Here is a 24,450-nt window from a genome sequence, read left to right as displayed (position 1 = left end):
ATACAAGGTGGTATCAAAAAGTTTAGAGACTAGTTTTGTTACACGCCAACAGATGGCAGCACAAGACTGCACGCACAGTCACAGGCAGCACCGACCTTTATAAGTCAGTGTGGCAAAAGACATCGTCTTTTGTACATCGGCAGCTGTGCAACTGGTGCTATTCTGACTACGAGTCACCATATTGGACAGCAAGTTAGAACAAAGAGCAAATGTGAAATTTTCTATGAAACTGGGCAAATCTGCCGCAGACAGAGGTGGCAAAAGTACACACATACTTCACTTAAGTAGAAGTACAGATAATAAATATTTAATATAATTAAATAATTAAAATACTCTGGTCAAAGTTAGAGAACTCACTGTACTATTTTACTCAAGTTAAAGTAAAGAATTTTGGGTAGCTGCCCCCTGTTTTAGTGTCACACTGGTCGTCACAACATATTAATATTAGGTCTGTCAATTTATTAAAATATTTAATTGCAACTTAATCGCACATTAGTACAAATACAAATTAAAATGTGAAAACCATTCAGCAACTTGTGCATAATGATCATCGGAGAACAATCATCAACATTGCTGGCATTGTCTGTGTGTCATACGGAAGAGTCCAGGCAATTCTCACGTGTGATTTGAACATGCGCCGTGTTGCTGCCAATTTCGTCCCCAAGCTGCTGACCCAGGAGCAAAAGGAACACCGCGTCAAATCTGCTAAGAACTCGCGATTGACCTGTCCTTCATGTTGAGCATCATTAGGGAGAAACTGGGGTGTGCAGGTACGACCGCGAGACAAAGCAACAGTCTTCACAGTGAAAGAGCCCATCATAGACATGTCTGAAAAAGGCGATGCAGGTCCGCAGCTCGACCAAGTGCATGCTCATCATCTTTTTCAGCATTTGCGGGACAAATCGACAGCAACAGTCAACAGCAACAGATTTAAGGATTGCCTGGGCTGTTCCATCATGCATCGAGAATTTGTCCTGAGGGGCCAGACCGTCCCCTCGAATTCTACTGCCATTTTAAGGCGTATGAGAGAGGACATTCGGAGAAAGAGACAGAGCTAGAACAGATATAGTCTCAAAACTTTTTGATACCACCTCATACATAATTTTTAATTACTGCAGTTCACTACATATCTGAATAGTACAAAAATAGAGAAATTCTCTTTTCCAACACTAAAGCAAAGATATGCAAAAAAAAAGAATTGGTATTTATACTTTTTAAGATTGTGTAGTATCCATGGTAACGGTTTATTTTTAAATACCTTTGACAGAATAATTAATGTGAGCACAGGTTCTTATTTTAACCTTGTAGATGTAGAGAACTGACTTGATTTCTCATAATACCAATATACATATATATATATATATATATATATATATATATATATATATATATATATATATATATATATATATATATATAAGGTTTTGAGTACAGATTTTCTATTTTGTTCTCATTAACAGAGAAAGCCCTTAATTTAAAGCCAAATCTATTATTCTTAGCCAAAATGGATGCACGTGTGCCTAAATAGCAGCATATTTGAAAGGAAATTATGTGCCATCTAGGCTGTAATTGTCTTGCATCCTTTTCTCCCATTCCACACATCTCAGTCAATGGGAAGGTATGCAGACCCGAGTGCAAGGAGGAGCCGAATGCTTTGGATGGCATTTGGAAGCGAGAGGTAGCAGAAATCAAAGCAGGAGGGGGCGTATAAAATGAAAAGAGATTGAGGAAGGTGTAGAGCAGTGATTCGTCTCACTAACCTCCTGGACACACACACAAGAATCTTGTGAAAAATGATGAATGGCAGAAACAGGTGAAAGCGGATGTCGTGAAGATGGAAGCAGCAAATGTTTCCAGTTAATCAGAGCTTCTCACATGAACAATTGAAGCATATTTAAGAAGAGGAAGGTGAAAGCGAGTGTGAGCAAAGCAATAGAATAGGGAGAGAGGGAGGCAGGGAGCGAGAGCTGGAGGGAGAGAAGGAGGGAGGGAGGGAGGGAGTGAGGGAGAGGAAAGCCACGCTCACTCACTGTGACAGTGCCAAAGCGAGTGGAGAACGCGAGAAGGAGGGGAGAGAGAGAGAGGAAAGCTGAAGACTTGAGAGCTCCGGAGGAGAAACTGGTAGTGACAGAAGGGTCAGAGGGAGCAGCACCGAGAGAAAAGGGGTCGAAAAAAAGCATGGAGGGCTAAAAAAGAAAAAAGAAAATGAAGGATGGGAGAGAGAGATAAAGGCGTAGATGCGGCAGAGCTGGATAGACTCATCTAAAGACAAGAAAGAGGATAAGCGTGGAGTAACTAATGCTCTGCGTGTGTACGAGGCACCGTGACTGACAGGGATTGTGTGATGCCCTACTGGTGGATTGGGACAGATGAAAATAAGGACGAGAGAACTGTAGTGTAAGGCTTGAGGGACAGGAGAGCGAACAAGTGTAAAGGGCATCCAGGGTCAGCGTTTTTTTTTTTTTTTTGGGTTCACGCTTTAATGACACACATTCTCATCATGGGATTTTAGAAGCTCTACATCCCTAAGACCTTACAGTAGGACCACATTGTCTTGTCTGCTTCTTCTCGCTTTTACTTCCGCCTGTTGCTGCTTAACTCCAGAGAGAGAGACTGCCAGAAAGACAGAACAAGCCTTGTGGATCCCGAGGAGTACGTAGTGCTCGGTGGATGCCTCCAGTATCCAGCCATGGGGGAATGGACCATCCTCGAACGCCTCCTAGAGGCCGCTGTTCAACAGCACTCTACTATGATTGGGAGGTAAGAACACCTCTATGAGTTTGCACTAGAAAATAGGGTGAGAAATGTGTCAGAATGCACCAGACTATATTCCACTATTCCATATTGAAGGTCAAACACAACTTTTCCAGCTTTTCCATCATTTACACCTCCAAAATGAATATTTTACATTGTCTAAGCATGTTTAATGGTTGAACATTCTCACCTGTGACCTATGCCTATCAATTGAAGTCCAAAATGGCGATGAATTCGAACAGATCAGACTGTAATGCGTTCCTGGCGTAGACACCGGACCATTACAGTGTCTTATGGCAGAGAGAGTGACGTGCTGAGTGATCATATGCTGGTGGGGCTTTAAGTTAATCCTATAGGATGAGGGCAGCAAACACACAGGCGAACACATTCACGGATGCGCGCACCGACACACACACACTACTGCAAGCTCAATGTTTAAATAAATAAAATAAAGTAAGTCCTCATGTGACCATGTGGGATCAGAATGAATAATTATTATTTTTTATTTTTTATTATTTATATAATTCAATATTATTGAAATTATTTAGACATGTATATATGTATGTATATAGATAGACAATTATTATTTTATATGCACACTGATTTTTTGCTCCCTATAACAAATACATTGATTCTTGTACAATTCTGTAAATGCTGCCATATGAAAGAACTCAGCAACTACAGCTGTAATGTGGCATCTCCAAAATAAAACATATAGCGAACAAACAAATATTTACTTCAGATAATCCATTTCTTGTGTAATCAATTGTAATGCCAGTTCTTTCTTTTCATTTCCTATCACTCAGCTGCATTATATCGGGCAGTTGTCTAATCTGAAAGGTCAATTACCTTCGCTAGTCGAACGTGTACCTCACTGTGCATTCATACTAGTGAAATACGAATATATATTTGTGTGCGATTTATGACAGCTGTTTACATGACTTGTTTACGTTCATGTGTTTTGTTACACGTTTTTACATTTCATTTCTTTTCACCTGTAATTTTTACACAATTCTGGATTTTGATGTCATTTTTCTGTTTCATTCTCTAAAGCAATTTTTACATTACATTTACTTTCCTGTGGTATTTTTCAATTGCTTTTTGTTGTATGCGATTTTTACTTTTTCATTTTTCAATTTTTCAATATAATTGTAGGTATACATTCCCCAGAGAATTATTTTCCATAATGCTTCTATAGACATCTAACGAGAAGGTGTGTTATATGACTTAATAAGACTGATAAGTAAACTGGAAGTAATTACAGGTAGGAATTTTAAGAGTGGAGAACTGAAGCCACATCAGATCACACGCTTGATCTAGGATTTAGCGCTAGGATTAATCTGAGGAATCATTCAAATCATTCACGGATATGTCCACTCCAGAGCTGGGCGTATTCTCTCAATGACATTTCCTTCAGATTCCAATTCTCTGATATTTACGTGATCATGAAGCCAGTCACTCAGGCGGCGTAGAAATGTGGTTACTAAGCAACAACAAGCTCCTCATAAAATAAGAAGTCACAGATCATTTTTGGCTCTATAAACTGCACCATTTTTTTTCAATAAAATTTTTTTCAACATTCATTATCATACAATTTACACCAGGGCCCTGTATGTTGTGTCAGAGCCTTGAACTGAACTTCGTGCTTGCTTCATTGAAAGTCGATCATTTGTCTTTTCAAATGATTGCAGTCATGAGAACACTGTTGCTAAGCTAGCTAGTCATTTACACAAGCAATATAAAGGCAGTCTGGAAACGAGACATGAATATCAACCTTTCTCTTGAAAATGTGTGTAAAGGACTCATAACATCATAACTACATTTATTCTTAAGTGCAAGCACAACTTTCTAAGCATTATATTAAAAGACGTTACAGCACAAGCTCAGCTTTTAGACAAATTTTCTTTGAAAAGAAAAATTTGTATAAAAATAGAAAGCAAAAGCAATGGATGCAACCACATTTGTGTGCAAAAAAAGTAGTCACGTGATTTCGCCAATGTTCTGTAAGTTTTTATCATCCATGCTTTATTACAATTACAAATGATTAGTTTGTTTTTAGATGTACTTTTTAACGAGTCATTTTTCATGTGATGATAATTTATTTAAATATATAAATTATATTTTCTCACAAATCAATTATTTTTGCATGTTTACAAATCATTTCTTTTTTCACGTGACAAATTTTTGCATGCGATTTTTATGTCTAATTTGTTTTCTCACTGGATTTCTCATTAAATTTAATTCATATGAGATTTTTTTCAATTTTAATTTCATATTTTTTCTTTTTGCATGTCATTTTTATATTCAATTTATTTTTGCTTGTGATTTGTACATTTTAGTATTTTCTCATGCAATTTTTTAAAATTTAATTTTCATGTGATCATTGTTTTATTTCTTTTCTTTCACGATTTTTACACAATTCATAATTTTTTTCACATGAAGGCATGATGTGGATAAGATTTGTTTCTTCAATATTTGTATGTTGCAAAGTTCTGGAAAATCAGTCTATATTACAATGTACAACCTGCGTTTGTGTACATTCTAGTTCTTGTATATTAAACTGTATTAAGATACTGTATATGTTAAACCGTCTTTAGACATTGTCGTTTCTTGTTGGTTTGGAATATCAGAATGTAACCCAGAAAAGTAGTGCTACATAATATTTGTCAGATTCAGTAGAACATCATTTGTTTATTTTTTACTCCTTGAGCCCACCCATTCATATTCCAGTATACACAAACTTTTACATTTACATTTGCGGCATTTAGCGGACGAATAATTCTACACTGGTACGCCAGATTACAAACTTGATATAAATATAACCCTAGAATTCTACAAACTTCCACAAAGCTTCACCTGAGACTTTTTGGTTCATTCGATTTCGATTAAGTATTCGCCAGTGACGTCACTTTCGAGCACACTTTCACTGAAATGCAACTCTTTAAAACAGATGCTTGAAAACCAGGTTTTAATGCTTAAAACCACATGAGATTCACCTGTTAAAGATTTAAGGGAATGCACATACTTCTGTAAAGCTAGCCATGCAAACAATTCAAAGCTTTGTACAGATTGTCTTTACATGACTAGGATTCCCTGAAAGAAGAGATATTGTGTCTTAATAAGAGTTTCCTTTATAAAGATAACTGACTGACTGACTGACTGACTGACTGACTGACTGACTGACTGACTGAATGATTGAATGAATGAATGAATGAATGAATGAATGAATGAATTTAAAACCTACATACCACACACCAGTACTAAATGACTCCATCATGCCTCCATCAAAGCACTTCATTCTGAAAGGGTTTATTGAAAGGTTTTTTTTTCCAAAGCATAGAGAGTGCTCAAACTTTCTGAACCATATTTTTAAACTGTATTCCTCACCCATGTAATATTCCTGCACTGAGGCCATGGCTCAATCCATTATATTTCTAAATCATTATTTCTATGTTGCTTGTGCTAATAAGAAAAAATATATCGAGACTTCTACATCTTTCATAGTTAGTGCTGATAAAAACACCTGCAAGCTAACCCTCCTCACAGATTGGCTCTCTGTTAGAGAACACTATAACAATCAAACAAATCGTGCATGCTTCGTTATTCTCACTGCTAAGTGAAACATTGATCGCCACCCCATCGTCTGTGCATTCATCCTTCGCATTCAATGCCTCGTTTCATCTTTTAAGTAGACTGCGATCATGACCTTGATTTGCACAGTGAGTTCAAACCTTAACTATGCTTCAAAGCGAATAGACGCCTGGGTTAAGAATGATTCCACTGCACACAGATCTCATTCAGTTATTCTACACACAGAATGGTTTAGTTGCACCTCAGGGCCACGCAATCAGGTTTCTGTGATCACCAGCGCGTGAGTCTTGTGACTAAAATTAGCAATGCGGCTTTTTATAGCAGCTCGCCTTCGTTTTATGTCTAGCAGGGGGTATTTTTTATTTTGTATTTTTTTGGAGTGGGTAGAATTAGAATTGTGTTTTGCAGATTTTTAGAATGTGCAAATATGATAATCTCATGGCACCGAGCTATGACTCACTGTGCTGATGAGATTTAGACCATTTCAGAAGGAAAACTGAAGAGCATTTATGTCTATAATAGGGAATTGAATGCTAAGTCTACTCAGCTTCCTAAAAAGAAGAAAAGGATTCAACTGTTTTTTTTTTTTTTTCCATTTTAGGGAAAGAGCATGCTTCAGCTAAGAATTGGCAAACGAAATAAATACAAATGTGTGAGGAATAAATGACAGTTCTTAGAAAAGCATTTTTTTTTTCAAGCAAAAGTGATACTGTACAAGAATCTTGCAATGTCTTAGTAAAATGATACGTATAAGGGATTTGATAAATAGTATAATGGTTTTTGCATGTTTATATTTTTTTAGAAAAAAGCAGATTGCTAAGATAAAGAGGATACACAACATTTTAGTCAGCTTAGGGTTCAAAACAACAGCTTAATCATACTTTTGTATGTAAATAGACTTTGTGTTGCTGTAATGGACTCTAGGTCTTTTATAAAACCTAAAATGGAAGGTTGGCCTTTGTGAGTTCATGTTTATTTAAAAGAGAGCTTAATATATCCATTCGTCATTGCAGATGAGATCCAAGCCTTTCAAACAATGTTGCTTTGATTTTAACCTGTCCATAACGAATGGCTTGTAATAATTCACTGATGATCTCTTAAGGACGCCATTTTCTAAATAGCATTTGTGCTAGGTTTCAGACAACAGGATGACAATACTCAAGGCTTTTCTTCTTTACCTGATTGGGGTCAGTGCATTAAGCAGGTGTCGATCAATAGAACCTGACTCCCCCACACACATATACATTTCCTACCAGTAAAATGGGTTGCTTGGGAATTGGATTTGGTGCTTCGGAACCAATCAGCTGAATGAACATTTTCCAATCTGCTATGTCTGCAGTGACTACATCACTCCAATTCCACACTGAAAGTCTGCCTTGAAGTGTTTTTCTTATGATATTCTTTTCTACTAAAGAACACCTGGATTTTATGATATATGTTAATCCTTAACCCAAAATGATGAAGAACCATACAAAGTGATGTTAAATAGCAAATCAGTAAAGTAATTGTATCCGTTTAGCGCTCCAAATATACTTGTATACATCTTATATTTAAACTTAAACCTAAAGTGGGTGTGGCCTAAAACCAACGCACATCTCTACCCCAAAGTCTCTTGCCGTCAAAAATAGTAACAGCAAACTTCACCATGAAACATACTGATAACAATGTAAAATATGCAACGATTCATTATGTTTTCACCATTAAATGAAGAACAAGAACAGTACAGCCCATTCACATGTGCCTTCTGAACCTGTTCCAAGCAAATGCTACATGAAAATAACTGCTGCAATACTAATAACAACTGAAATGTATATTAGGATGCAAATAGTTGTTTTATTAGATCTTTTGAAAAGTATATGGATCCTTTTGGAAACATTTTTGGTAATTAGACAAGACATCTGTGTGAACCAATCTACAATATATGTGTTGTGCATCAGTGTTGACAGCAAAGCGCTTCTTAAATGACAAGCTGTAATAAGAATGTTCTGGCATGTTGAAATGGCATTAAAAAATCTGGCACGTACCAGTGGAGTATTTGGATTAAATTCAGCTGACAAACACAAGAATATAAAAGGCAAATACCCACAGTGGAATATTTTCCTGGAATCATTTTTTAAATAAAAATTCGATTTTCATCCATCTATCCTTCCATCCATTAGCAATTTTCGCCCAGTTGCACTCACCCCTATTGTTATGAAGTATTTTGAGAAACTTCTGAATCACCCCACTGTGGGCCTACCAAATACACTGGATCCACCCTAGTTTGTCTATCGCCCAAACAGGTCGACAGAGGATGTCCTCACCCAGCCCTCACCCACCTGCGTAAAAACAACACCTACATCAAAATGCTGTTCATTGATTTAGTTCTGCATTCAACACAGCCATCTCCACTGTATCGATCACTAAACTCAGTGACCTGGATATCTGGACCTCTACTTGCAGATGGATTCTAGACTTTCTCACCAACATACCTCAGTCTGTTAGGTTGAGCAAACAGGTATCCTCAGCCCTCACTTTAAACACCGTCATCCCACAGGGCTTTGTTCTAAGCTCACTACTTTACTCCCTGTTCACCCATAACTGTGCTCCTTTGCATAACTCCAACATCTTCATCAAGTATGCAGATGACATTACCGTGATTGGCTTTATCAGAAACGATGACGAATCGGCCTACAGGGAAGAAAACCGAAGCCTGGTGGCGTGGTGTTCCACCAAAACCTGACCCTCAATGCCATAAAGACTAAAGATCTTATTGTGGACTTTGGAAAATCTAACAGCAGAAGTCTACATCAATTTAACTGAGGCAGAGAGGGTCTCCAGCTTTAAATATTGGGAGTTCATATCTCTGAGGATCTGTCCTGGTTCCAGAACACATCAGCTCTGGATAACAAGGCACAACAGTGCCTGTACTTTTGAGGAGTCTTAAAAATGCTCATCTGTCCCTAAGGATTCTAACGAGTTTTAACCGCTGCGTCACTGAGAGCATCCTGACCAACTTCATTACTGTATGGTATGGAGGCTCCACTGTGTGTGAACGTAAAGCCCTGCGAAGGGTGGTCAAAACTGCCCAACGCATCACTGGCACCCAACTATCTGCCATTGAGCACCTTCACCACAGCATATGTCGGCGCAGAGCTCACATCATCAAGGACTCCACACATCTCAATCACAAACTGTTTAACCTCCTTTCATCAAGAAGGAGATATAGAAACATACACACCAGAACCAGGAGGTTCAGGGCCAGCTTTTTTCCATCCATCATCACCCTACAAAACTCTTAGAGTATTATATAATTACTATGTATAACTTCTGTACAGTTACAAAATACAAAATTGCATATTATAAATGTATTTACCCCTCATTCTCTACACATATTGTGCCTTACATAGATCTGCACTAATATTTCACACACACACACACACACACACACACACACACACACACACACACACATCTATCTATCTATCTATCTATCTATCTATCTATCTATCTATCTATCTATCTATCTATCTATCTATCTATCTATCTATCAAGGCAATAGCCTTTTTATTTATCTGCTGTACATACATATATATATATATATATATATATATATATATATATATATATATATATATATATATATATATATATATTACATGCTGTTCATATACTTACATATTTATCTGCATTGTGTTGCACCTGTACTATGTTGCTGTACTATGCAATAACAATAAAACTGCATCTATCTATCAGTCGGATGATCAGACATTCATGTTTTTTTAGCTATAGTTTTTTGGGTACATGTATTTATATGTTTGTGTCACTCCTTTGCTATCCTTTCTTTCTATACTAAAAATATAACAGAATCAGTTTACTTCGTCAACATTCACTTCAAATTATGAATTATATTTCACACAAAATATTGTACAATGAATCTAAGAAAATCCATCTCCATCTCCAAAAATGCATTAAGCCATTTCATACCATTTTTTTTTGTAAATAAGTAAGAGGGTGATTTTTTTTTATAGAAATACACAAAATGTAGTTAACTAGCATCTATGTTAATAGCATATACCTTTAAGCATATGCAAATTCTAATGATGTAGGTACAAACAAATTACATTTTGATATACAGTTTCCACTCAAAGTAATGTTTTCATTTAATAGAAAATAAATAAATAAAGGGAAACAAAAAGGAGGACTTATTATCTTCTTCTTATGATCACTGGGAAATTCAGATGTTTGAAGATGTGACTTGTGGACTATTGCAATTTATTCATAGGGTGAACATGTTCATGTAAGAGGGGAAAATGAGAGGGGATATTCAAACAATCTATGACTAATAAAGTTTTTAGAAGCATTTTAGATAACAAGACATCTTGAAAATGGATTCAAATGACAATGCAATAGTAATGATTTTTAAAATAGTTTGATGAATATGTGCCAAAGTGTAGCTATAGTGGTCAGGGACATTCAAAAGTGGTGTTTTCTATAGGTTTAATTTATGTTTTGCTATTATGAAACATGCACATAAGTTGTTCTGAAATAAATGCTACACAGCTGTGTTTTATATGTCATTTACCTTAACATTCATTATCATTATCATTTTCAATGTTGGAAATGTTTTGAGTCTCCGAGTTCGAATAAAGAAACAATCTAATGCCAAATCCAAAGACATCTCATCCAATTGTGTGCCTCCAAGTTTGTAGTAATAAAAAAAAAAAAGTGGTTTATTAGGAAATATTGGGTTCCATATAGTGTATATGTATGTACATGTAATCTAAACAAATGGCTCACGAGTCATAAAAGCATCCAAAAGGTACAAAATGTTACCCATGCTTTATTCAGAGGATTTGTGAGATCCATAGTCCATTGTATTAACTACATATTTATTAGTAACACATATCTTCCCTATAAAGAAAAAGTAGTCCTATAGCTGAAAGGTTGAATTATACAGAAATATATCTTAATTTAGAAATACCGTTGACTAAAGACTGCATGTAAACAATCAGTGGAGATGTGTGCCCTGAAGACGTCCAGTATAAATGGGTTTAAATAAGGATGTGGAAAGGAAAAAAAACACAAGCTTTTAAGAGAGATAGAGAGAAAGCTTTTACGTACTGTGTTCAGACCTTGTTAGTCTCTAGGGCGAGAGCGCACACTGAGGCCAAACGCTTAACAGGAACTGAGAATGTGTGTCAGGTTTACCAGAGTTATACATTCACACAGATACTGCTGTAAATCTCTACAACTAATACAAGGGTTCTGAAAGGGGGAATTCATTTATATTTTAATTATGCAGTAAGGCTATAAAATGTTCTTATAGATCATATTGTGTTTTAGAAGTAAACATTAAATATGTCTCCTAGCTATGTTTGGATATTTTTTAACCACCCCTACAATTAGCCATTGCATTTTTGCACTTAAGCCTTAACCTTTGCTTTCTTAATAATGAGTCATTGTAAAGAAATAATATATATATATTTCTTTACAATGTTTGCTAGCATCGAATCTTTACAAATAACCTACATTAATATTTTACCACACCTGTTAAATCATGTAATATAGGTTATTTGTGAAGATTCGATGCTAGCTAACATTAGATAACTGGTTAAGTAATCTTGCTAGAAGCTAGTCACTGGATTAGCAAGCTCTAATTCACTTGCTCATGTCTTTTCTGATCCTTTTATGCTAGTTTTCATGATATGATTGGCAAAAAAATTATCTAGCTAAAATGTAGTAACCGCTAATACAGTGCATGTTAGCTTTTGGCCTGTTGACAAACTGGCTAGTTCAAAGGATGGCTATGTTCCAAATAAAAACATTGGAAATTCTGTTCAGAGTGTAATTGTCATAGAGCTATGCTTATGTTGTTTACACTTTTTAAAAGATTTCACACCAGAACCCTCAGCACAGTGTCATTACTGAACGAAGAACCTGGGTTTGTTGGTGTGGTAAATTTGCTCAGCATTTCAACTTTGCAAGAAACTAACATAAAATGCACAAAATCCAGCACTATATGGCATTTACTCACCTTTTAATATTATTAGAAAAATGGCAGCTTCAGACTTAATAGTGAATATTTTTCCTCAATTAAAAATGTAAAGCAGAGGTGTATTTCAGAGGAACTTCTAAATAGGCATTAAGTCTAACATGATCATACTGTACATGTATTCTGTCTGTGTTTTTTGTGCAATATTATTTTTTATAACAGAAATGCTTCTTATAGAGCATCTTACTTGTGTGGGTATTGAGAAGTGCAGCACCACTGGCAAACAATGATGACAACAAGTGCTCATATAAACATGAAATTAAATTAATATTAATTGCAAGTCATGTCACACATCTGGGGGTTTTGTCTATACCACATATTGTCCAAAAATCTAATCTTGACATCATGTTATTTATTAGAGTTTAATATGATAAATTGAATTGGAACTTGATAAAGTTTACAGCACGTCACTGCATCAACCAGTAACTGCCAATGTTTATTCATTAAACCCTGGCCTTATTTCAGTGTAGGAATTCAATTCTAAATCTAAGCCAATTTCAAACTTGTTTTAGCCATTATTTATACTATTTATAACATAACATTTTCAATGAATAATAGATAAATGCACATTCATACAGTGACATAGCTGCAAACAATCTGGACCAAAGCTACTGTTCAGGAGTGTTCCAGATGCAATTCACTTTTGATGCCTGAAAATTATATTTAAAATTACAGATAAACTAAATGGACCAGATCTATTAAAACACCTGACTTTTCCAGCCATTTGTGGAAAAAAAATCCCATGTACATAAATATTCACAGGCTTTGCTCAGTACTTAAAGGACCTTTGGCACCAATTACAGTCTTAAAGTAAGACTTTAAAGTCTTTTTGAGCATGATGCTACAAGCTTGGTACACCAATATTTGGGCAGTTTCTCCCATTCCTCTCTACAGAACCTCTCAAGCTCCATAAGGTTGCATGGTGAGCGTCGGTGCACAGCTATTTTCAGATCTCTCCAAAGATGTTCAATCAAGTTAAAGTCTGGGCTCTGGCTAGGCCACTCAAAGACATTCACAAAGTCGTCCCGTACCCACTCCTTTGTTGTCTTGGCTGTGTGCTTAGCGTCATTGTCCTGTTGGAAGATGAATCATCGCCCCAGTCTGAGGTCCAGAGTGCTCTGGAGCAGGTTTCCATCAAGGAAGTTGATGATTGCTGCATTCATCTTTCGCTCAATCCTTTATAGTCTTCCAGTACCTGCCGTTGAAAAACATCCCCACAGCATGATGCAGCCACCACCATGCTTCACTGTGGGGAGGGTATTGGCCAAGTGATGAGCGATGCCTGGTTTTCTTCAGACATTATACATCCAGGCCAAAGAGTTTAAATTTTGTTTCTTATGGTCCGAGAGCCCTTCAGGTGCCTTTTGGCAAACTCGAGGTGGGCTGTCATGTGCCTTTAACCGAGGAGTGGGTTCCATCTGGCCATTCTACCATACAGGCCTGATTGGTGGAGTGTTGCAGAGATGGTTGTTGTTCTGGAAGGTTCTCCTTTCTCCACAGAGAAACTCACCTGGGCTCAATTTTGAGTGTCATGGCAAAGGATGTAAATGTGATTTATATTTTATTTTTTTTAAATAAATTAGATTAAAACAAACCTGTCACGTTGTCATTATGGGGTATTGGTTGTAGAATTTGGAGGAAAATAATGAATTTAATCCATTTTGGAATAAGGCTGTAATGTAAAAAAAATGTGGAAAAATTAAAGCGCTGTGAATACTTTCTGGATGCTCCATAACTGTCTTCAAGTGTATTATTCTTTAAATATAAAAATGTGTGTGTTCAGAGCTACAGGCTGTCACTGTGTTGCATATGTGAGCCAAAGTGAGGAAATATGTGAATGCCATTGAACTAAACAGACTATAAAATTTGCAAAGAAACACATTAAGTATATTCTTAATATAAACACAAGTGATTTATATTTTATACAAATACTAAGTGGTAAAGCTTGGAGAGTGTGTGTGCGTGCGTGCGTGTGTGTGTGTGTGTGTGTGTGTGTGTGTGAGAGAGAGAGAGAGAGAGAGAGAGAGAGAGACAGAGATCTTATACACAGATGATCGCCGCATTGAAAGGCACGAGCAGAAAACAAACACAAGCTCCCACACAGGCTTGAAACACTATAAACACTAACACTCACAAGTGATTCATATGCACAGAAACACACAACACTTTAACAGACAGATGGTCAGCCATATACACAGAGAGAGAGAGAGAGAGAGAGAGAGAGAGAGAGAGAGAGAACTCTGCAGCATCTATATTTAAAGCCAGTGAAAATCATGCCCAGCACTCAGTAGTAGAACCAGAAAGTCCTGTATCAGGAGACTCCTCACAGTTTTCGCAGACTAGCACAAACACACACTTTTACATGGTATTAAACAATTATCCTCCTGTTTGCTGGCACACATTATTTGTGCCAATACAATTTGCTATTTACTAGCAAGTGTATATCTGTGTATCAGAACTATTCTGTGGCCAAGTGGCAGCAGGTAGAGTTCTGTAAAATGCAATAATTAGACTCACGCATTTACACATTCGCAAAGGCAGACAAACACAAAAGCTTAAGTAATCTGTCATGAAATAAATAATACTCTTGAACATGTAGCATTCTCTTATTTCCAAACTCTTTATAGATGTCAGTAAGAGCCAACCGATATCAGTTATGCTTTGTTTGAATGGGGATTTTAACAATAAAAACATAGACACAAAAAAGCTTTGCACAAATCAGGATGTAAATTTAGATAGATAGATAGATAGATAGATAGATAGATAGATAGATAGATAGATAGATAGATAGATAGATAGATAGATAGATAGATAGATAGATAGATAGATAGATCTTTACAGAATCAGATTTTTTTTTCATATTTACTGACCCAATGATTTTTTTTCAGCATAGAGTAAAAGCAAACAATATTAACTGCAGTAAACAGAGGTTCACTGGGAGCATATTGTTAAAAGAAGTCCTGAAATGAGCACAAGGTCCCGAAATTGTAGGCTTGTCCCCTAATCATGATGCTGGTGATGAGGTTGCTAATCTTCATCATCATCATCATCATCATCATCATTATTATTATTATTATTATTATTATTATTATTATTATGATCATTTAGGGAAATTATATAGTGTTAATGTGAGATTATTAATTGAAGTATGAAAGCAAATCATATCCTAAAAATAAATTAGATTTAGGACTATTTAGTAGACTAGCACTAAACATCATTGTCAGTGAGTTTCCTGTAACCACAGTGTATCATGGAAATAATATTTCGTGTTATAAAAATACTTAACTATGAAATTTAATTTATAAAGTACAGAAATCTTTCTGGATATTAAGTAACTTAAACTCTGCTGTAAGTGTAGCAGATGAATGTACAGTATAGTCAGTTTAGTCTTTTAATCCGTTCAAGTTCTATTTTGAAGCTGTCATTTTGCTGAATGTCAGTGGTTTCACATTAGAGAATTAATTCCACTGCTTACGTTCTAGCCAGGTGATTTTTTTATTATTTTATTTCACATTTTAAAATGGTCTATTTTATGTTACATTGCATTACATTGACAGCAAATGAAAAAAAAAAAAAAGCGTATATATTACAGTTCGTATATTGTTTTCTATCTATGGATTTCTGGCCGGGAAGATATGTATTTAAGCACCTGATCTACAATGTAAACAGAAAATATGGAATCTTGGGAGTTTTGAACTACAAACAGGTCATTTGGTGCACTGAAAATGACCTGGAAATGCATGACCTGCAGCACACGCACAAATTCCCCCACGTAAACACGTTGACAGAATTTCTCACTTTATTCTTTTCAGATTAATAACATTTCCAGATCTATATACAATACTATATGGGATTTTTTGTAGATCTGTAAAATAATCATGAAAGACCACATAATAGGGCAGATTTCTTTCTAGAGACCAGGACTGCTGTAACATTTCTTTATTCTTATTGAAGGTCGTAAATACATTAAAGCTTATAGATTGTAATCATTATTGCATGGCTCTTATCAGAACGGCATGTCAGATTTGGTGTGGATTAATCTGGATTATGGCGAACCTTCCACTGTCCTGGAGCTTTTATTTTTTTCAAAGTCACATCCTGAAAAACAAGGGCAAAAGGGTTTGGTGCCAGAGGATGGAAATCTGTGTAGCACAGTAAGGCATAAAAGTCAATTATTTCAAGCAGATGAACAACAGGGACACTATAGTTTGCTTAGTATCACTCAGTGACAAATGAGGAAGAAAATACACTGTTCTGCTTTAGAAAGTCAACCATGAAACCAAAGGAACTATTTTGTGGCTTTTTGAGCATGATTTTACAGTTTTGTTAAAGTTATTTATTAGCATTTATAACCTTATTTATTAAGTAACACATCTAAGCAGGTAATTTACATATTTACATAGAAGCGTATGGACTGCCAGACTAGTTCATCTATTAAACTACAGTATCTCTGCATTTAATTACCATATATTTACATTTACATCCAAATTAACATATAACACATGCAAACAATAAACAGTGGCAAACCCAAAAGAAAACTAGCGTAGAATTAAATTCTATAATTCATTATTCTGATCATTCATGATCAATAACCACTTAATACTAGTCAGGGTGGATCCATAAAACATGAATAAATGTAAATATATACCCATTCATCAATCTAATCCACAATCTGGCCTGGCATGTTTTGGGGAGCTGGGAAGAAACCATAAAACCCATCGGAAATTTACAGTGACTTGGAGAGAAAATGAGAACCTCCACAAGAGAATCTGCTACATGGTATGGATTAGAGACAGTGGCGTTGACAGGAGCTGGAGCTGGAGGTAGCAGAGATGAAGATGCTGAGATGCTTTGGGAGTGACGAGGATGGACCCTTCCACACTTTCTTTCCATACATTAAGTGTACGCTTGGTTGAGGGGGGTTCGGTATCTGAAACATCATTGACCTTTGGGTTGAACTAGAACATTGGTTCTTCAATCAACCACATTGCTTGATCTCACTAATGTGTCTTAATTCAGACACAAAACCCAATGGCAATGCTGTCATCTGGAATGGGATATTTAATCATCACATATGTGTGTTGTGTCCACATATTTTTGTGTATTTTTATGTATCAACCCGCATTAAGATTCTTGAATAACTGCACACATATGGAACCATAGTATATCCAAACCACCTACTAGTATTTTTTTTTTAAGAGATCTGAATAAACCAACATAGGCACATCATAAGAATACCGAATATGCAAAACTCCATGAAGAGAGTTACTCAAACTCAGGATTGATCCTAAAATCCTGGAATTGTGTGAAAACACAAAACAGCTCAACCCAAAACACAATTTTCTTTATTCAGCGTTATGTGCTCATTGCCTGTTGGCTACATTAAACATTAGTTTAATGAGGGAAGGATAATATATAATACAGTTGTGTTCAAAATGATTCAACCCCCAATGCTGTAAATGGTTTTAGGGAATTTAGTGTACATTTGTAATTGTATTCAGAATGAAATCCTACAAGGACTTCTTAAAGAACCATATGCAACTAAAATGACATCAATTAGTTTTGTAATACAGTAGTAAATTTTTCTTTTGTGAATTCTTCATTGACATAATTATTCAACCCCTTAAAGACTACCACTCTGAAGAACAGAGGTTCAATGAAGTGTTTTCAATCAGGTATTGAAAACACCTGTGGATATCAGGGAGCAGCAATAAAGCCTAATAAGCACCAATTAGGCAGCTTTAAAATGACTGTGATACTCAGCTCCTTCTAGACATTTACTGGTGTGGTTACAAACATGGTGAGGTCAAGAGAATGGTCCAGGAAGACAAGAGAACAGGTGATTACTCTTCACAGGAAGGGCAATGGCTATAAGAAGATTGCAAAGATGTTAAACATACCAAGAGACACCATAGGAAGCATCATTCGCAAATTCAAGGCAAAGGGCACTGTTGAAACGCTACCTGGTCGTGGCAGAAAGAAGATGCTGACTTCGACTGCTGTGCGCTACCTGAAGCGTAGAGTGGAGAAAAGTCCCCGTGTGACTGCTGAGGAACTGAGAAAAGATTTGTCAGATGTGGGTACTGAAGTTTCTGCTCAGACAATACGGCGCACCCTGCATAATGAAGGCCTCCATGCCAGAACTCCCAGGCGCACCCCCTTGCTGTCCCCAAAGAATAAGAAGAGTCGACTGCAGTATGCCAAAAGTCATGTGGACAAACCACAGAAGTTTTGGGATAGTGTTCTGTGGACTGATGAAACAAAATTAGAACTGTTTGGGCCCATGGATCAACGCTATGTTTGGAGGAGGAAGAACAAGGCCTATGAAGAAAAGAACACCTTGCCTACTGTGAAGCATGGCGGGGGGTCAATCATGCTTTGGGGCTGTTTTGCTTCTGCAGGTACTGGGAAGCTTCAGCGTGTGCAAGGTACCATGAATTCTCTTCAGTACCAGGAGATATTGGATGACAATGTGATGCAGTCCGTCACAAACCTGAGGCTTGGAAGACGTTGGACCTTTCAACAGGACAATGATCCCAAGCATACCTCCAAGTCCACTAGAGCATGGTTGCAGATTAAAGGCTGGAACATTTTGAAGTGGCCATCGCAGTCACCAGACTTAAATCCGATTGAGAACCTCTGGTGGGACTTAAAGAAAGCAGTTGCAGTGCGCAAGCCTAAGAATGTGACTGAACTGGAGGCTTTTGCCCATGATGAATGGGCGAAGATACCCGTAGATCGCTGCAAGACACTTGTGTCAAGCTATGCTTCATGTTTAAAAGCTGTTATTACTGTAAAAGGATGTTGTACTAAGTACTAAGATTGAATGTCACTTGGGGGTTGAATAAAACTGATAATGATGTGAGCTCAGAAAAGACATTTGTGGTTATTTCATTATAAATGTTATGTTATATTTGTCTGACCTACACGTGCCTCTTTGATTTAATTGTAAGCAGGATGACTGAATGATCATAATCAATGTCAAACCGACCAAAACAATCAATTTCAGTGGGGGTTGAATAATTTTGAACACAACTGTAAGTGAATTTTTCATAGCATTAATATGAATGGTGAAGATATTAAACTGAATTGATATTAATCACAATAGTCATGCCATGTCCAGTCAGCAAAGCGCATGTCATGTTTAATAAGGACCTTCCTTTTTGTTTTGAGGTCATAATGAAGTGTATCTGAATTTGTTGTTGTAGTTTTGATTGCATTTTTTTTTGGTGGTGCTGCTATGAGTTTGTTTTTTTTCGCTTGCATTTTTTGTTGTTTTCTGATTTGGTGGTAAATTTTTACTCCTTCAATGTGCTTTATAGAAACGGACAAGCATACCAAGGGGATTGCATTAAAAAAGCAAAGGAATGGTGCAAAGCATTTTTGGGGCAAAGCACCGACAGCATGGTCATAAACACCACAATACTACAACTGGCCTGTATTGTAAATCCAACACCATTAGTGTGTGTTAAGCTCCCATTTCAGCATTTTTGTTTTATTTAACATTTCTATATCTTTCATTTTGTATTTAATACCCCGCTGCCTTTGAGGGATGGCGAGTTTGAGAGACAAAATTTCATTTCATGGGTGGCTGCACAAAGGGGGGGTGCCAGCGGTTGTCTTAAATCCTGCGTGCTTTCATAGAACTCATTTGTGGATATAAATGAGTCGATGTCAGGTGCGCAGATTCTCGTTCACCACCATTTCTTGCAGCTGGTGGGTTTAAAAAAAAAAAAAAACAGCAGGTCATTCAATTGCCTGGTCGTTATCTCATACAGTAAACGCTTCGGCTCATGCCGACCTCGCTCTCTTGTTCTCCTGTACTCTTTCTGCCCTGTGCTGTTGCCGTGGCAACAGGCGCAGAGAGATGGGTGCAAAAGAGGATGGAGTTGTGGGTACCAAACCCCCCCCCCCCCAATCCTCCAAACTCCCTCTCTACTCTACTCATATTGCCTCGCTTCTCTTGACTAAGTAGCTACAGGGTGACTGGCTTCAATTCCCCAGACCCCCCACACACACACACACAAGTAAATTGTCAGAGCAAGAGATTTCACTATGCTTATTATTGGATTTTTTTTTGCTCTGAACTACTAAAGACTTCTTTTGGTTAAATGAATAATAAACTAGTACCTGTCTTGTGTATAGGTACTGAAATAGATAAAAGAATGAACAGGATAAATTCAGTGGTTAATTAACATTGATACAATTCATTTTTTTGGTCAAAATGCTATAAATGATCGCACACTTGAAATCATGAGGAAAAACAATCATGAAATGAAGGAGTAAAGGGGGGTGTCATGAATAACTACAGCTATTGGACGGCATTAAAACATCTACTAATACAAGAAACCCTCTACCGGTTCCAGTACAGATTAAATGTTTGCACATGGAAGCATTATATCATTCATTTTCTGATAAGATTTTGTTTCCCATTTCATTTCATTTCATTTTTTAATCTCCCCTGTGCATGTGTGTGCGTGTGTGTGTGTGTGTGTGTGTGTGTGTGTGTGTGTGTGTGTGTTTGTATGTGTGGGTGTGCATGCACTTCCATCCCTGCATAAATACCTTATAAATGATTTCTCTTTCATTCTTGCTTTCATGTTTCCATCCTTCTGTCTCTGCAACTGTACACATCTGCAGAATTATAAAGGATTCCTCATTCCTCAGGTGTCTACCAGGAAGAAACATTCAAACTGGACAATCAATACTGGACAAGCATGTATGATTGGATGCAGATTATTCCTTGGCCTCTGTGACCACACAGCTCGAATGCAAATCCACGATGATTCGGATTAGAAAGCAAAAGGGCTGTCCAAATGAATTATAATGTTTAATAAATACCTTTGCACTCACATGCACCAAAACAACAGGTAGCACCGGCTTTTAATACAAATAAAAAGAAGAAAAAAAGTAAAAAATGATTGAATTGTACATTTATATTGACAGATGTTTATGATATTTAAGTGGAAGGCTAAAATATAATGATTATTAATAGCTTGACATAAATCTTAACAAAATATGACAATATATAACTCGGTTTTAAGTCTCGGTTTGGTACAATTTTGGCACAGTTTAGAAATGCAAACAAAAAATTGCTTGTCGTTTTTTATTAACGCAGTGTATTATATATATATATATGACATTTGTTAACATCAACAGTTTACATTATTAAAATCATTTTAAATAAAATCCCTGCTTGTTCAAATAATATATCAAATAATATTTTACAATATTTCATTAAAATAAAATAGAATAAATTAAATTAATCAAATACACAATTTATTATACTGATTAAGTAAAGTAACCAATTAAATTGGCACAAATTCAATTGATTAACTGAAAATAAATAAATTGAAAAATTGAATTAAATTTGTTAGACCCCATTTGGATAATACATATGTGTGTGAATGTGTGTGTGTGTGTGTGTGTGTGTGTGTGTGTGTGTGTGTGTGTGTGTGATTTACATTAACTGTTACTACCTATTTCATCATACTTTAACAAATGTTTTTATTTGTTCCATCCTTCATTCATTCACTCCCCCAGTCAGTAGCCACAGTGACACTGCGCTAACTCAATTAATTTTTTTTATACCTCTATTATTGTTGTGTATGTTTTCTAGTTTAATAATAATAATAATAATAAAATGTGCTCTATCTATCTATCTATCTATCTATCTATCTATCTATCTATCTATCTATCTATCTATCTATCTATCTATCTATCTATCTATCTATCTATCTATCTATCTATCTAGTTCTTAAGTTTGTAAGCTCTACTGGCTTCATGTCATGCTTCTAATAAATATTATTATTGTTATTATTCTGTGTATAAATGTACCGATTTGGCTTGAACAAAAAATCACTTCTGTTTCTTCTTGTTACTCCATACCATTCTGTGTATTTTTACTTAGGACCATTGGTGGCGCTGTTCAAGATAGGTCCAAAATAAGTAATATAATACATTTTTTAAAAGGAATTGTCTGTTTAAACCAACTGCACTCTAAAATTTCTATATGAATATAGATTGCTTATTGTTTTCAATTTAAAACTAATGGGGATACTGGTATATGAATAAATGCTTTCAGACTCTTGTAAATGTATAAAAAGTGGATGCACTGACCATCCTTGTACACATTACAAAGATGATCTTCCTTTTTTTTTCAATTTAAACCATGTTCAAAAATAATTGTATGCACTTATGAATCAAGGTGGGCTTCACACACATCGCTATATGGGAAAAGAACAGAACTGCTTGCAATCATGTGTAAATGAAATGAAACATCTGCTCTGAAATTTCGCTGATGAAATTCACCCATATAAACAGGGTTTAGTGGCACAGAAGGCACTGCTATAATTAGTGGCTGAGTGTAAAAATAGGCTTCTTTATTAAAAACGAGCTGAGACAGCCATGAAAAGCATGGAGAAAAGCACCATTTGAATAGCACAAACATGGCTAATTAGCATATGAGTGAAAAGATGTACGTCAGAGGAAGCCTCTTTTTGCTTTCATGAGGTTTTCTAATTAATATTTTTTTCCACCCACTCCCCTTTTTTCTTTAGGATTCTACTGACAGTCGTCGTGATCTTCCGGATCCTTATTGTAGCCATTGTGGGCGAGACGGTGTACGAGGACGAGCAGACAATGTTCATATGTAACACGCTTCAGCCGGGCTGCAACCAGGCCTGCTACGACAAGGCCTTCCCTATCTCGCACATCCGCTACTGGGTCTTTCAGATCATCCTGGTGTGCACCCCGAGTCTGTGCTTCATCACCTACTCTGTGCACCAATCAGCAAAACAGCGAGACCGCCGCTATTCCTTCCTCTACCCCATGATGGATAAGGACTACAGTCGAGAAGGCACCCGCAAAGTGCGCAGCGTCAACGGCATTCTCGTGCAACACCCAGACAGCAGCGGGGGCAAAGATGAACCCGACTGCCTCGAGGTCAAAGAGATCCCTAATGTAGCACGTGGCCTCACCCACAGCAAGAGCTCCAAAGTGCGTCGGCAAGAAGGCATTTCTCGTTTCTACGTCATCCAGGTCGTGTTCCGTAACGCCTTGGAGATCGGCTTTCTGGCAGGCCAGTACTTCCTGTATGGCTTCAGCGTACCAGGGATCTTTGAGTGCGACCGCTATCCATGCCTCAAAGAAGTGGAGTGTTATGTGTCACGCCCCACCGAGAAGACAGTCTTCCTGGTGTTTATGTTTGCCGTGAGCGGCATTTGCGTTGTTCTCAACCTGGCCGAGCTCAACCATCTGGGCTGGAGGAAGATCAAGACGGCCATCCGGGGGGTCCAGGCACGGCGCAAGTCCATCTGTGAGATCCGAAAAAAGGACATGGCACACCTGTCACAGCCTCCAAACCTGGGCAGGACCCAGTCCAGCGAGTCGGCTTACGTTTGATCCTCTGGTATCATTTTTTAAAATGGAATCGGGGGTGGAAAGCTGATAGAAAGGGATAGAAAGTAGCCTTACCAAACCAAACCCCATTTTCACCAACCACTTCATTCCCATATGTTAGATAGTGTGATGTGTGGTGTTGCATGAAGAAGAGTGCGAAAAGGAGAGTAAGCATGCGTTTGGAGATTCTTGTTTCTGGAGAGTCTCAAGGATAATACGAGGGCTGGGAGACAGCAGAAGAGCGGAAGAGCCGTCAATTTAACGGACTTCCACGGCAACATGCTACAGGAACAACAATGTCTTGTATTTTGGAAGAAAAAAAAAAAGATTGCACGAGATTGCAGGAGAGGGTTGTTCCTGCCATGTATTACTGTCATGAAGAAAATGACTGTATTTTTGTGGTTTAGGCTCGTTTTTCTTATCAGTCAGAGATAAAAACGTGGAGGTATCTAGACAGATATTCAACAAAAATTTGCTTTTTCGCTCTTTATCTTCTCTCCCATTCTACTTCATGTAAACGTCATGATGGCACCTTTATATCGCAGTGCCCTGCTCCAAGATGTCCTCTGTCTTTGTTTGTCTATCGTCCCTACAGTACATTGAATGATTAAGAAGAGTAAGAGAAAAGTATGCAAAGAAATGAGTAAAAAAATGATACTTTGCGATACTTT

The 24,450-nt window shown here is 37.0% G+C and overlaps 1 protein-coding gene across 1 annotated transcript; it reads left to right on the top strand.

Moving 5' to 3' along the window:
- The first annotated feature begins 1,504 nt into the window (after nt 1-1,504).
- LOC124403342 (gap junction delta-2 protein) lies at nt 1,505-24,093 on the top strand. The gene is made up of 2 exons (XM_046877034.1): nt 1,505-2,760; nt 22,939-24,093. Exons 1-2 carry the CDS (start codon nt 2,690-2,692, stop codon nt 23,780-23,782), a joined length of 915 nt encoding a protein of 304 aa, XP_046732990.1. The 5' UTR covers nt 1,505-2,689; the 3' UTR covers nt 23,783-24,093.
- The last annotated feature ends 357 nt before the right edge of the window (nt 24,094-24,450 follow it).

Source organism: Silurus meridionalis, chromosome 20 (genome assembly GCF_014805685.1).
Source record: "Silurus meridionalis isolate SWU-2019-XX chromosome 20, ASM1480568v1, whole genome shotgun sequence".
Classification (NCBI taxonomy): domain Eukaryota; kingdom Metazoa; phylum Chordata; class Actinopteri; order Siluriformes; family Siluridae; genus Silurus; species Silurus meridionalis.
The sequence above is the reverse complement of the archived record's forward strand: the minus strand, read 5'-3'. Positions and strand labels throughout refer to the sequence as shown.